Below are 15570 nucleotides of genomic sequence, written 5' to 3'. Positions count from 1 at the left end.
GCTGAAGCTGTTGCGCCCTCGGAGACTGAAGAGGATTGTTAGGAGCGCGCTGTTCCCTGGTGTGGAGTGAGTTGAATGAAGCTGGTATGAAGAGGCCTTGCCTTAACGGGACCGAGTGCTTAAGCTTCCTTTCCGGTGACTTTACTCCTACAAACACACAGACAAAGTCGCGGCAAAGAGAAAGCGTACTGATAATTTTCCAACCCACGTACGGCTGGGCCGCGTTTTAATTCGTGAGGTGCGAACGTTGACACCGACAAGCGTCACGGGCGCCGGTTTGGGTAAAGTTTTCCTGCTTTGTGCCATTTTTCTACTCACCCAGTGTGCGGCTTCGGTGGAACGGGTTTTTTAAATTTAACGCCCAACCTCGCGCGTGGCCTCGGGGATGGGGCATATTTCGTCTACGCCGTTTGGTTTGGCGTCGAGTCAACCGGAAGGCTCATATCATCTTAGCTCGTCCTTCGGTTTGGTTCGCCTTCCAGTCGGCAGCCAGCTTTTGCAAGTTTCCACGCTTGGCATGGGTTGGCGAGGCATTTCCTGGCACAAAGAAAGTGAAACAAATGTTGCAGCAAAACTGGTGAAACAAAGCGAAAAAACTGCACCACCAACCGAAGCACACGGCTGCCTGAGCTGGCACCTGGCATTCCTGGCAGCGAAAGAAGGCCGCTTGGATGGAGAGAAAAAATGGCTTCGGGGCATTGTTTAAATTTTCTAGTGCATTCCTCCGAGCTCAGTCTCGCTCTTGGGTTCGTGTGTTTTTTCCTTCTTCATACACACACTGATACATTCTCGGTCACACTAGGATGTCCTAGGATGCTCTAGCCCGCCAAGCAAGGACCTGTCAGCTGTGTCCTTGCGACGAGCCGAGAAGGAGAGATGTTGTTTTGATCACTCGGCAGCCCAAAGAACGATGGCGTGGGAGACGAATTTTCCTTCCGGTTTTGGGGGTGGGAAAATAATGTCGGCACCGATAAAGTGCTCGCACCGATCGTACAACCGGATTCCGGCGTGTGCGATTGTTGAGTGAATTGTAATCCATATCCGGCTACACACACACGCTGAGGTTGGGCTGGCTTATATAAGTCACCGCAAAATAGCTGTGCTGATGGAGCTGCAGATTTCGTTACTGAAACGAACAACACAATTGTGGTGGGAAGTAAAGGGTTTAAAAGACATCATTGAGCCACACAAGGGTCAGTGGTTTGTTTTGTCGTTCATGTTTATTTCATTGCTTTCAGTTCATTGAATGGAAAAGGAGTGCATGCTTTAGAAGTATGTGATCAATTCATGCTGATGACGAAAATAATGAGCAAGCAACAGAACAATCCACCGACCGGACGTTTCTTGATCGTAGTTGCATGTCCTTGATTTAGGTCCTTAAGTTTAAAGCATTCAATTTAATCACGGCTCTCGTTATCCTTATCTCTGCTCTGTTCGACATAGGAGAAATAATTCGTCTATTCAGTGTATCCGTAATCATGCGGTTTTTGTTAAAAGAACATATATTTACATTTGTCTGTAATTTTGGGCTCCTATTTCCACTGGAACTGCGTCTATTTCTGCCAAATGCAGTATAATAAACCTAGAAAAACCGTATGCCGGTACAAGCAAGAGCCACTTTCAACATGAAAGCGTACTAGTTGCTTTGACTTCCAGTTTTTGCCTAACTGATAAGGCGTGGATTCGGAAATTCCGCGATTTGCCGTTTGTACATAAATAAGCAACGTACATGCAACAGCCGCTTAACTCGTACCTTCGTTCCAATCGCGCATGAATTTCTTTCAACCTCACGCTTTGTGCCACATTTCTTTCCACTGCAATGAAATAAAATCAATAAATAAATTGAAAAAAAAAACACACATCCACCAACTATGGGAAATCATATATCCGTTTATTTATGTATTCTTTTGTTTCTTTTTTTCCTCGCTTACACTATTTCCTCACCGTTTTTTAATAGTTTTCTTCGGCTTTCCACGCGTCCGCTTATTGTTTGGTAGTTTTTCTCAGGCGCCCACTCACCCACAAGCGTCCTGGCCACGGTCGGAAACGGTCACTCTAATCGCTAATTCGTTACACGCATCGTCCCCGTGGGCGTTCGATTTTCACTATGCTGGAAAATCATACCGCGGAATCGTTACAGCACCCGACACAAACGAAGAAAAAACGAAAAACACAAGAATTTCCTAGTAACCTCTTGACTTTCGCCCGATGAATTTGCTACTCGCTACGACACTCCCTAGGGATTTTGGTTTTTGTACAGTGATAGAAACAACGTGACACGGCCTGGGTGACCACCTGACGGTTGCTGGGCCGTTCAAGTGTCCATTCGAAATCGGAACGCTCAGAAAAGCCCCTAGCCTTAGTAAACCTGCAGGACCTTATGGTGGCCCCACAGTGAAATGGGGCTGTTTTGAGCCACACATACGAAACTCGACCCGCAGCACCTATGAGGGCTGTTGTCTCGATCGCAACAGAGCTGTGGCCTATCGATCTGTCACCTTCATATCCTGGACGATTCTCACCTCATGTTCACCGGGCGTGATCGTTGCAACCTTCCGGTCGTTTTTTTCTTTCTTCTTTCGTTTGTTGTTGCGTACGCTTATTGTCCAGTCATTAAACGCAAACGTGTTGGATACGCGAAACACCGAGAGTCTGGTGTTTGGTGAGGTGTCTACGTCTGGGGACATTTTCCCCGAGATACTACGCGATATTTACAAGTACATCGATGGCACGATGGGAAGGGACGAGAAATGGAGGGAGAGTGACGAGAAGGGATCATGTACCCATGGGGTGCACAACTTGTGGGCGAAGAACCACACTTACATTACCTACAAAGGGATGTGATGAATTTGGAAAGATGGAGTTTGGGGGTGGACTAAAATGATCGCGAAATTCGTTCCAATTTCCACCCGCGCTCTCTACAACGAAGGCTCTCTACGTTAGCTACGCGTAAACGAACATACACACACACACACACGCTTTCTCTTTCGCTTTTCATCTTCTCTCTCTCTATCGTGGCTTAGCTCCACATCTCACAGACAACCGCGTGCAGCGTGATGGATCCAGCCAGGGATGGATATGGTTAGCGAAGGATCTTCAGCAGAAGGATATGCTCCTGGCTGCCCATCGATCGCCACACACACACATGCACTCACTCACACTAACACACACACATACACACACGGACACACACACACACTTTATATACAACTTTCCTGTATTCGGTTGGATGTGGTGACCACCTCGGGCCGAAACCGGTACTCGTTCAACGTCGAGGTGACGAGCGATTGCGAGGCCGGACTGCTGAGAAGACTCCCGACGGCACCGACGCCGGTCACGGACATCGACGGTAGTGGCAGGGTGGCCGTCGACGCCTGCTGGCTAAGGGGGCTGAGTGTCGACGTGACGCTGCTGTTGTGTGTCCTGCCCAGGGTGGCGTAGCTCTGTGGGAGTTGTGAGATGAAAAGTGAAAGAAAACAACTCGTCAGAAACTCGTCAGCATCCAGTGGCAGTGCGAGAAAAGTGAGACCTCGGGGGATTCGGCAAAGGTATGCTGAATGGTTGATGAGTGGGGTTGGGCGTGGAAACCGTGCGGACCTTAACACGTTGATTGCCGCGTCACCTTGAAAGAGGGTGACGGTATTTATTCCAGGATGCCATGTCATCCATTTTTTGGATGATGCAAAAACGCTTCATTTTAAAATGCAAGTGTTGAATATCTGGAACAGCTCTTATTCTAAAATATCAAATTTATGGCCAAACATAAATACAAATGAACGTAGAGAATTAGAACCGCTGAAGAATTGGAGCCGGTGCAACCGTGGCTTTGACATATGAGAGAGAAACGCTTGAAAAGCGGCATTCTGTGGAATTTCCTTAAAAACAGAAGACGTTAAACAAGCGCCTTGAAGGTGCACGGATTCTATTCAACTGCAGCATTAGCCTACCAAGCGTCAGATAAGCTCTCTTATTCAAGGGAGTTGCATACGTTCTCTTTCATCGGGCTTGCTTCAAACAGTAATGGAAGGAGCGCTGCAAGCTTTAAAAGGGTCTAAGGGCAACTCACAAAACCCATCAAGGAGTTACACTCATGTGCATGCTGCATCTTCCTCCAAAACCCATGTCTCCTACACAGCCATAAGAGACATTCTGAGCACCGGTAGCTTATCGAAGGAAACAACTCCCACCGATTGATGCACAGATTCTAGTGGGAGTGAAGAATAAAAAAAGGCCTCCATCACCAGCAAGGAATTGATAGCGAATTAACAGCGAGGTTGATAAGCTGCCTGCGTCATCGTATCCTTCCACAAATCGCCTTCAGTTCCACGCCACAAGGACTATTTCCATACACGCTGACCAGGAAAACCTCAACCTCCTGTAAGATCTCACCTTAAGGTCGCCCTTTCGACAGCCAGTGATACTTACGATTTGCTTGCTGGGTTTGAACGAATAATGATGCACCTCAGTGGTCGAACCGGTCAGTGAGGCCAAACTCGCGCCATCACAGTGCCGTTCGTCCTCGTGCAGCAAATGTTCACCACCGTTGCGGTGTATTAACCGTGCCGATGGGCTGCGGAACAACGGCGTCGGTAGTGTCGTCTTCGGAGGTCGTCGTTCTGCAAAAGGGAGGATGCAAAAACAAAAACAAAAAACATTAGTCCTACAGTGAGAAAGGACTCACCACGTCTTTGTGACTTGAGCTTAAACCGTACAGACTACACTTACCGTACTGGTTCGGTATCACGTCCGGGTCGGTTTCATCCCCATCCGGTAGGTCAGCACCCATCGTGGGGCTACCGCGGCATCCAAGCCCCCCACCACCACCGCCACTCCCACCACCGAGCCCAACCAAGGGTGTCTGGATGCCGGTTGGGTCGTGCGTTTGGTGATGTGGCCCAGCCGAGTCCAGCTGACAGTCGGGTGTCGCCGTCAGCTGAGCGCTTTTGGTGGGCTTTAGCTTTTTGGTCGTGTTCCTGTGGAGAACGGAACGAATGAGTGGGGGTACAACCCAATGGTACAACCCAAGAGCCAAAGAGAAGAAGGAGTACTTACTTGGCCGCGTGCCGCCGGTAGAGAGTCGCCAGGACGATGCAGACAACCGCGAACAGGATCGCCACCGTGAGCGTTAATGCGGCTAATACCGGTGATAAAGGAACATTCATAACGTTGGACACGCCTGCAATAAATCAGAGGGATGTGTGTGTGCGTGTGAGCAAAAAAAAAAAAAGAACCGAACTCTCGGCAAGGACTTTCGAGCGGGGCTTTCGTACGTAATCGCACGCACGTGTGCGCGTACAGTGATGGACGAAGCTTTTGCACCTCGCGTGTGCTCTGATGGCGTTTCAGGTCGCGTAATCCAATGGGCTTTTCTGCAAACCGGCCTACTGCTTTGCCCACTCGCATTGTACGCACATTCTATCGCATCGTTCGGCTTGCCACAGGGACACTTTCGGTCGTCCTTTCAGTCGTCCTTTGCGTGGGGCAAATTTTGAGCTCGCGTTCGAAAACCCACCACAAACACCCCGTCATCGCTGGCGGCTGGAAATTAATCCGGGTCTCGGTGCCAGCAAAATCCGGTCTTCATGAGTGTGTGTGTGTGTGTGTGTGTGTGTGTGTGAACAGCTCGCCAGGACGACATTAGAACCGATCGGCCCACTGGAGCAGCCTCTACATATGTTGCCCAGGGTTTTGGCCCACGCTAAGCCACAGACGGTACTTTGCAATAAACTATTTAGCCCTCTGTGCCCTCCGGCGTGGTGGCTCTCATCTTCATTACCCTCGGAACAGCACCCAGTGGACCTCTTTTCGTCCTTCCCGTCCGCTGATCATTTCCCACCGTACGAGGATAAGTATCAAATTTATTATTAACGTCCCCGGGATCTCATTAATTTCAACCCCCAGAGCCACCCGAAGAAATTGCCTCAAAAGCGGCCGGACACCGTAATCCCGGGCGCAAACATGACGCCCTGTCGCTCTCTCTCTCTCTCGGAGGTCCTTTCGAGCTGGGTTCGCTCGATCCGGTGGCGAAAACCATTCATCACGTTTCTTTGACCATTCAGGGGTCGGCGAGTCAGTGCGACTGAGGAAAACCAAGCATCTGCTATCCGGTAGGGGAAAAGCCACCAAACAGCCAGCCCGGCCACTCTAATCCCTCCACCGAGAGAGAGAGAGAACCGCTCGGAACCACACGGAAGTGGTCTGCTCGCTTGCTTTTCTCAGGTGGCGTTTCGACGCGGCCAAACGAATAAAAGACATCGCATCGTCAGGTGAGGGATGCTAGAAAAAAGCCCCGATCTCGCTTCCATTTTTGGAGACGCCATAACGATGCCCCTAACAGTGAAGAAAGGAGAGAGAGAGAGAGAGAGAGAGAGAGAGAGAGAGAAAAACAACAACGGAAAGTCGCTAAGCCGCTTTTCCGGCGATGCTCGTGTCAAGTGACACCGCGGGTGGGAATAGTTAGTGTGCCCTGCACTCGGTGGGCTTTATCTTCTGCTGGGTTGAGAGTACCGACGCCACCGGATAACCCGTGTATGCGTGTGTATGTGTGTCTGTGTGTAGGTGACTTTGATGTAGACGTGGACAAATTGTAATGAGCTTTTGCGCACCGTTCCGCGAGGACAATTCGTTTCAAAAAGGGAGTTTTTTTTTGTCAATCGAACCAACTCAACACCAAAAGACGAATGTCCTGGCTCATCTGCTTCACCACCCACTCCCTCCCACCCCCTCCCATGATACTTACCGGTGTGTTTGGCCACACCCTTGAAGGTGATATCGTCTATTATGACCGGCTCGGAGCGGCCCTTGGCATTGGCGGCGAACAGAATGATGCGGTACGAGCTGCCCGGTTCGAGATTATCTATAAAGAACTGCACCGGTGGGTGCTGGAAAACGCATACAATGTTAGTGGGGCTTCCATGTTTTTGAGGGTGGTAGGCTGCACCAGCATCTGCACCTGCTGTCGATTGCACAAAAGAGGATTTGCACGCGTGTCTCAGCATCCTTGAGGACGTTCGCGTACATTCCGTTTTCGGTAGAAACCTGGCTCTGTGGGAAGCTCTAGAGGCTTCTCTCCGAAGGTACGTGACGCTCGCAAGGATATCGAGGACCTTTCGAGGATCACCTGGCAGACTGGCATCGGCACCAGGGCCAGGGCGAATGAAAATGAGATTTTTGTCCGCTCGAGCGGAAAATGTAAGCGAAACAATCGACAGCAACGCGGTGGTGTTTTAGCCGTGAAAATGACATACCTGTAAGCTTAGGTTTCTAACTAATCGCAGGACGGGCACTTCCACCAGCTCGAGCAGGAACATTTGCGGCAGACCACCGTCGAAGCCCTCGATGCACTCGATGTGCAGCGAATCGGCCGATTGATTCGACACGGAGCAGTTCTGCAGCGCGAACGGGCGTCCTGAAATGGTAGATTGTGGAGAAAAACACACACATACAGACGATCAAACACACGTACAGATTGATAAGAATCGAACCGAACTTCACACTCGAAGGCCGAACGTGTTGCAATCATGCACATTTGCATGTCGTTTTTTTTTCTCTCTAATGCTTCTTTCTCGTGTGTGTGAGAGGGTGTTTTTTCTTGCTTCATCCCCATCCATTTTTCTAATTCCTCCACCCCCAATCATCAGAAAGGGGTGGTGTGGGAGTGGGTTCGAGGCAAGCTGCACTCTCGATTGTTCGTTATGTTGCAAACACCTTTCACCTGAAGCACCAGGCAGGACCGCTCTCGATTATATGGCGTTTTAATTAAATTCCACAGCCGTCCCAATTTTCGCAAACCCTCCAGTCTCGGCCATTTTCCAAGCCAACCTGCGGCCATTGGTTGCCAATCCGTAAAGCGTAAGCGTAACCCAGCACCAGTCCGTTCAAAAAAACCTACCTGCAGCGACAACCTGGAAGACGCAGGGCGATTTCTGCACACCGATCGCGTTCCGGCCCCAGCAGGATATCGTACCGTAGTCCAGATCGGATGTCGGCGTGTAATTAAGCCTCGATAGACCGGTCTAAAAGAAGGATATCAAGAAGAAAAAAAATGTGTGAAAAAGAGAACACGCACACACACAGACACCGTGTTCCAATCGACATTAGACACCACCAGATGGCGTTTCGATTGCATCATCGGTCCGGTTCCGGATCCGGTTTGTTTTTCTAATTATTTTCCTTCATCCACTAGGTGAGTCCTTGCTTGCCGGATTGTATGCGTGCGTGTGTGTTCTTACCTCGCTCGAGTGCAATCGGGATGGTAGCTCCGTCTGTTCGCCGGAAGAGTTGAACGTCCAGTGGAAGGAATCGGCTGGCGGAGACGCGTCAACTTCGCACTTGAGTTGGAGTGTTTCGTGCTTCAGCGCGCCCAGAAGCTCCTCGCGATCGACTGCACAAACGGGTGCATCTGTGTACAGAGAGAAAGAAAGGTCAATTAGTTGGGTCGCTTGCAAAGTGTCGTTCCCTGGCGTGAAGGTTGCGGAAACCCAACCGGGTATGGCTGAAGGCAAACATAAATCGAGGACACACCAGAAGAGAGATGAGTCGAATATACACATCTACAGCGGGTACGCATTCGTACTTTTTGCATGCTGCAACTCATCCCGTTCCAAACTGGCCTTTTTAAACGGATTTTATTTGGCGAATAAGCCGCCTCAGACTGGGTCAATTTGAATGTTTAAATAGCTGCACTTACCGTGCGTCCTTTCGACCTCATTGCGAGTCATTTGCGCTCAAATTACAACATTGTTTGCTGGAAAATGGTACATCCTTACGAATCCTATTGACCGTGATCGATCGTTCACTCGAATTAATTCGCAAAACTTTTCCCCACAACAACAACTGGCGAACATATTTCCCGTAGGCGGGATTTAAATACAGCACAATAAAAGCCTGCCTGCCGACGAGTGGTTGGTGGAAAATCAAAGAAACCAGCACAAAAAAAAACACCCACCCACGAGTGTTCTGCCATTTCGCATCGTGCGCTAATTGACTGTGAAGCGTGCGTCGGACCGAATCAGTGGTAAATTTGGCAACAAACGCAAATGCAGCCAAGCTTCAGGATGGAAAGCGTTGTGTTCGATTCCCAGCGGAGCCTCACACGTGGCCACCCACGTGGGTGGGCGTAAAATCAGACTGCGTAATTTCTGATTTACATCCATTTCTGACAAACAAATTATTCGCCGATCCGGGACGGAAATCGGACGGAAACGCGAGGATCGTGGGCATCCCGCGCTCTCGCTTCATTCGATTATTGTGACTGATTGCGGCATCCGCACGCTTTTCGCCACCCATCGACCATCATCATCGTTTTCCCGCGCGTTGCGAAAAATTTATCGGATTTATTGAAACGTGAACAAAATCCGGAAAACCCACTCGATCCCGTATGACGTTCCGGTCCACTTTTGGGGGGTTTTGGTCGAGCTGAGTGGATCGTCCGTGGATGCGCCGTTAAGGGTTGTGAAAGTCACCCCTTGTGAATAATGCGCAACCCGGAAATCGGAAAGCTAAGTGAGGTCGAGCGGCCATAGCGTCATATTTCAACCGGGCCGGTCAGTTTGGTCAAAAACCCGCTGAATTAACAGAGATTCCCGGACAGAGACCAACAAACCCCACTTCAATTACAGCTCGGTGCGGTGCTGTTTTCATGGAGTGAAATGCTACAAAGTGGCTCAAGCGCGGGTTCTCCGATTAACGGGTGATTGAAAAGAATGAAAAAAGACTGCCCATCCATCCGAGCCGCATGGTTGGCGGATGCGTTTATTTGGCGGCAATTTACGGAGAATAAAATTCCGCCCCGAAATTCCCAGGCCCAGACAGAAGCGGGGCTGAGCAAAATCGAACCATTACGTGCGGTAAATATTCATGTGTGAAATTAAATTCGATGCGAGAACAAAACACCACGAAACACCGCCACCGAGCAAGTGGTTACAATTTGCGGAACATGGTGCGGTTTTGTAACCCGGTGGAAAATCAAACAAAAAAAAACAGCCCCGTAGCCTTGGCGGTATGCGTCCGGGAAAATTGGTACCGACAGTCGAAGTGGGTGGGATGAAAGCTGAACAAAAAACTGGTGGAACGGGAAACGAAAAAAAGAAAGAAAGAAAACAAATAGAGAAAACACTCGTCCTCGTGCTGGGAAAACAAGCGAAGGTGCGAGCGCTCGTTTTGGGTGGTCGCCCTCAATGGGATGGAAGAAAGCAGGTGGCAGATGGGGGAACAAAATGGGGGGAGGGCCTCATTTGTTGAAGGGGCCAACCGCTCCAACCACCGAAAGCCCCACCGGGACCCGGTGGAGTTAATGAAATTTCATTTCATTTACAATAATGCCCCCAAATGAATCCGTTCCAGTCGTTTTGCTCGGGTGACTTCATTCAAACTGGGACCGGGTGGGTCCTTGTTTCGGGTTGGGCCGCAAAGAATGTCGACTCTGGCAGCCTGCTAGAGAAACAGAGCATGAGCGAGAGAGAGAGCTCAACACGAAGATGAAGCTGAACGAAAGAAAAAAAAAACCCCAGCAAAGCAGTGAAGTGAAGAGGGTCCTTTTTTTCCCCCCATCTGTCGAAGGATGTTGGAGCACCAGCGCATACTTACAGCGCACGCGAAGTGTGACGTGATTGCTCGTCCCACGGCCCTCGGTGTTGGCCGCCATACAGGTGTAGTCGCCGGCCAGGCTCCGAGATACGCCCTGCAACGCCAGCGAGTAGTCGGACAGGATGATGCCAGCTGTGACGTTGTAATGGAGCTCGTTACCCTGTGAACGACAGAGAGAGAGAGAGAGAGAGAGTGTGTGAGCTGAAAATGCAGATGATGGCACGCAAATGGATGGTGTCACCCCATGGCTAAAGCGTTGAAACAGCCGGTAACGCAAGGCTCGCAAGGTGATGGAAATGAGGGCCCCACCAACACCAGAAACAATCCCACTCGTACGGCAGCTTCTTTTACACGGTGTTCGCATTCATTTCGTCTTTCCTTTTCTTAACATGGGCTCTCTGTTGTGCTCGCACCATCAACCCAGAAGCAAACGAGCGACGATTGAGGTTGCGAAACCACCGGAAAAGAATTCGCGCACTTGGCACACGCGAGAAGGAGCGTAATTGAAGGTGAAAAATTGGGCGTGGAATTAAATTAACGCAGCGAAATAAGCTAATGCACCTACGGTGCGCTCGTGTGTGTGTGTGTGCGTATGTGTTTCCTTTGACAGAATATTCCGTTTCGCGCCACAAACCCTCAGCAAATGAAGGCAAAAACTAGTCCGGCTTAAAAGTCCACGCCGCACGCGTTGGGCAGCTGCCAGCTTTAGTTCACTTTCGTTTCAATCGCCAACAAAAGAGCTGAGTGAAATCACGGCACAATAGAAACGAAAAATAAAACACCTCCTCCTCTACTGATAAGAGACGATGGTGTGGCTCGCTCCCTCACATTGCAACGCAAAAAGAAAAGAAGCGACGTCCACTCGACGGTTGAATTAACTTTCCCCACCCCGATTCGTACGATAGAGGACGTTTGAGGTATCGTGCGCCCGCCCGGTGGTGGTCAATACCCAATGCCCAATCCCTCCCGGTTGATAAGCCGGTTGGCTAGCCGGTGTTGTTGCTCCTGGCACCGATGACACGGGGCGAGAAAGACGAACCATCGCGGGATCCTGCGGGAAAAAAGGGCACCATCCAACCTCGTCATCGTCATCATCATCATTCCCATTTGCTGTTAGGGTTCAGTGGCGATGTTGGGGGGTGGGAGTTTTCTACCGATAAGACCGATGAGCTGATCATCACCTTCTCCTCGGGAATGACGTGCGCCGATGAGCTCAATCAATGGTCAGCCAGATCGAATCGGCGGCTGACGGAATGCACCGAATGACTTTGAATCAGCGAAAGGACCGTCCGGAGAAGGTTTCCTAGTTCTCGTTGCCCATGGCGTGTAGCAACCTTTCCGTGGAATGTGCCATTCTACTTTTTCCCCTTTCCAATGTTTACAAACGAACTCTGCCCCCTGGGTTCTAGACGAATGTGACGAATGTCTTTTGAAAGCGCTCGCAAAACGACGCTTATTTATTTAAGCTCAAAAAGTCGCCTTTTCCCGCGAGCGTTGCGATGATTTATGGGGTAGCTTTATGGGGTAGGTATACATGCAAAAAACAAACACTCACAATAAAGCAAAACCGGAAGCTGTTGACGCCCACCTCCCCCTTTTATTCGCGGCTCGCCTACCAGGGCCGGTGAATGAACTGACCGGTCGGAGGTATTTACCAGTCGCGTAAAATTGCGCACCGAAAGTGAGAGAGAGCGAGCGAGCAAGAGAGAGATGCGCCATTTTACTAGCGTAGTAAATAGGGCGAGTGGAAAATGATGCGCGGGAAAAGTTCTAAGTTTCCTGAGGATCTATTTTTGTACCTTTTGGCGGTTGATATAGGCCGCTGGTTGGTGATGATGAAGCCGTTAGAAAACGTCGACGCTGAGACGCAGTTGCATCCCGTAAACAAGTCGCGATTCCCAACGTTCCCGATTCCTAACGCGCGATGACTAATATCGTGTTTACTGCGTTTGGGCTTTACCTGCCTGGGATGCGGTGCTATCTACCCGTGTGTGTTCCCCTTGCGTTCCGTGCTCCATCAACCGTCGGTCAGGGCGAATAAGTTGTGGACGAAATGTGTGAGCCCATCATCACAAACGCGCAGATAAGCGACCTGTCTCAGTTAGCGTCGATTTGCAAAAAGAAACCCAGCCAACCCAGGGTCGGGTTGGCACGAACAGGGAAGTAGGTCAATCGCATCAGAAGAATTGCCTGGGCTGTCTCGGTTTCGTTTGCGTTCCTGTTTTACCTGACGGTTTCCTTCACCCAATCGGTCAATATTGGAGCCACCCGGGTGGGTGGGGATGACAATGCAACCCCTACGTTGTTGTTGTGTCCATCAGAGAGCCACTCAAACAGCAGCAACCACATCAAGAGGGCATCTCTTTCTTTCGAGGCTTGAGGGTTGGGTTTGTTGAACGATCATTTCCTCACTTAATGGTGACGAATCGGTCAACAGAGGGAAGCAACAGGAACAGCAGCAGTAGAGAAGGTTGCCGGTTGCCGGTTGTTGTTTGCAACCGACTGCTGCTGCGTCGTTGTCCTCGGCCTTCCTGAGACACCTGAGCACCCGATGCAATCGTGCATTGGACGATGGGGGTGGGTTTTGTTTTGTTTTATGCATCTCCCCGGGAAGGAAATGATGCCCGGTCGATTTTTACGGCCAAGTCGAAAGGAATCTAGTGGTGGCCCCCCCCGTAAGAGAGGACGCGTGGATGCGAGTGGGCAGTGGAACCCCTACACTAATTGGTATTCGTAGCTGATCGACTTTTACTTTGTATTATTCCTTAAGCATTATACACATCAAGTAATAAAATAAAAAAAGGTAAAAAGCACCAAGTGGTTACTGATATTTTACTTCCAATTCCGCATGTTAACATTTTCGTGTACATAAACTTCCTATGAAATGTATAGGTATCTGATAAATTGTACAAAAGTCAATGGACACCCACGGAAGTCCACGCTTTAAATGGCGGAAAACCCTTCCTTGTGCTAAAGGGATTTGTTCCACGTCATGTTGCAATTTTTGAAATTGCTTCAGAAACCGAGCTATTCTCACCATGACATTATTATTGCCGATTGGTACCACCCACATTGGCCAGCAGCAGCCAAACGAGAGTAAAACTATTGCAAACCCTCGACGGAATTTGTGAGCACCAACGGTTCCTTCGACCCTCGAAAAGAATGCACGCCGTCCTTTGTGTGGCTCGAAACGCACCGCGAAATGGCCATTCGGAAGTAGGGAGAAAACAACTTATCGAGCATGTTTTCATCGGTTGCCATTAGAAACCGAAATTGAAACCGATTACGTTTCGCTCCATGATCAATGATTTCCCAGGTCGCTCGGTTGCCATTGGCAACCTGGCAAAGCAGCTTGCTGCGGTTCCCGAACTGTTCGCTCGAAGCTGACCGGGCGAACCGGGAAAACCCGACCGAGGGAAAGCCCGTGACCGTGCTGCAACCATGGGGCAAGTTTAACTGGCATGTTGGTTGCGTCGGATAATTGAATTCGAACGGCGCAACGGCACCCGGGTGCTGCCGGGCCATCGGAACGAACGTCTCGAGACGGAGGCGAAATATTATCAACGATAATCAAATATCTTTTGCGTCGGAACGGTCTCACACCGGCCATCTTTGGGGCCCTTTTGCCGCCCGCTCCGGTTTGGGAACGCGCGTTCGATTGTGTTTTACTAGCACGTAATGAAATTTTCCTTCGAACACGGGCAAACCCTCGGGAACCCACCCGGGATCTGGCGGGAGTTAGCTCGTGAGGGAAAATCAGTGCCGACCACACCGGCGCAGGACCTTACCTTGGTACCCTTGTAGCGCTCGGTAAGCTAATTATAAGGGACAATCGAATTGCGTCGGCCGCCAGGGGCATATTTGGGGTTATTTTTAAACTTTTCCAGAAATTCCAGCACCCGTCGAAAACGGGGCCACGGGGAAAAAGGTTGCCGAACAAATAAGACGAAGAAATCGCACTACCTTTTCCGTTTGATCGTTCCCCGATCCATCCAGCATGTGGTAGGCTGAGAGGGAAAGGCCATCGTAACGCCTAGCTCAGGAGAAAAGCGAATCTCAACTACATGGGCGTGGGTCTACTTGTCGATTGGCCTCAAGCCCACGGTGCGGGTCGTTTCGCAATCAACCTTGATTACGCTTATTGACATGTAAATCATCGATAATTGACTACGCAAAGCGGCATGTGCAGTGCGTTGCACACCACCCGAGACACACACCCACACGCAAACACCCACACATAAATCAGTGCGCAGTGGCTGCAGCAGCTGCAATGAAAACGTCCTCTTCCCTCGAGGGGGCTGGTGGTTTCCCGCGTTACTGAGCCGCTTTTCTTCGCCTTGCGATGGCGCCCTTCGAATTGATCAAACATTCGCATTGGAAATTAAATCCGGGCTCATGAATCGCACCACGAGCTGGGCGCCTCCATCGACTGGGCGCCTCCATTTGGGTTTAGTGTGGCCATGCTAAGGCTTGGCCCTGTATTTGAACCCTGGCTTTAATCTAGTAGGAAGAGAATGAGGTAAATAGAGCGAGTGAGAGAGAGTGAGAGAGAGAGAGAGAATGAAATGGGCATCTGCGGCTATTTGTGGGCCGTCGTTCACGTTTGCTTCGTTGATTTAACATCCCGAGCGCCATAAATCTCGTCTAATGAACGATAACGCCCTCTCTATCGATACGAAATCAACCGGTGGAAGTAAGTAAATTTACATTTCGCCATTCCGTCCGGCCAAAGCTGCACCCGTGGAGCGCTTCAGTGTGTGTGTGCGTGTTTCCGCTTGCCCGTTCGAGGAAGGCTCACCGGAAGGCTCCTCAATGTGAGCTTCTTGTTGCTAATTAAAGGCACGAAGTGCTGTTCCCGAGCAGGCCAGAGCGAGCCTTAGTTTGAACCGGTGAATGTGAAACCTCAACGCGTGCTTTCTCGTTCTAGTGGCGGGAGAATTATGACTAGCGCGATTTACACCGATCCGGGTGGGGTTTTTGGTG

The 15570-nt window shown here is 50.1% G+C and overlaps 1 protein-coding gene across 1 annotated transcript; it reads right to left on the bottom strand.

The window, feature by feature from the left end:
- Positions 1–3200: 3200 nt before the first annotated feature.
- LOC128723224 (uncharacterized) lies at positions 3201–14197 on the bottom strand. Its single transcript, XM_053816945.1, has 10 exons — positions 14189–14197; positions 10588–10747; positions 8232–8401; positions 7892–8015; positions 7248–7408; positions 6740–6881; positions 5053–5176; positions 4726–4973; positions 4426–4616; positions 3201–3443 (listed from the first exon to the last, which is right to left on the bottom strand). The coding sequence occupies exons 1-10, from the start codon at positions 14195–14197 to the stop codon at positions 3201–3203; spliced, it is 1572 nt and encodes a 523-aa protein (XP_053672920.1).
- Positions 14198–15570: the final 1373 nt, after the last annotated feature.

This window comes from Anopheles nili, chromosome 2, assembly GCF_943737925.1.
Source record: "Anopheles nili chromosome 2, idAnoNiliSN_F5_01, whole genome shotgun sequence".
Classification (NCBI taxonomy): domain Eukaryota; kingdom Metazoa; phylum Arthropoda; class Insecta; order Diptera; family Culicidae; genus Anopheles; species Anopheles nili.
This window is presented reverse-complemented; position numbering and strand designations above follow the sequence as displayed.

What these genes read in the sequence shown, in the direction of transcription:
- LOC128723224 (XM_053816945.1), bottom strand. An exon ending in GGGTGTGGCCAAACACACCG is followed by an intron (nt 5,177 to 6,739) that starts GTAAGTATCATG and finishes GATTTATTGCAG; the next exon opens with GCGTGTCCAACGTTATGAAT. An exon ending in CGTGATACCGAACCAGTACG is followed by an intron (nt 4,617 to 4,725) that starts GTAAGTGTAGTC and finishes TCCCTTTTGCAG; the next exon opens with AACGACGACCTCCGAAGACG.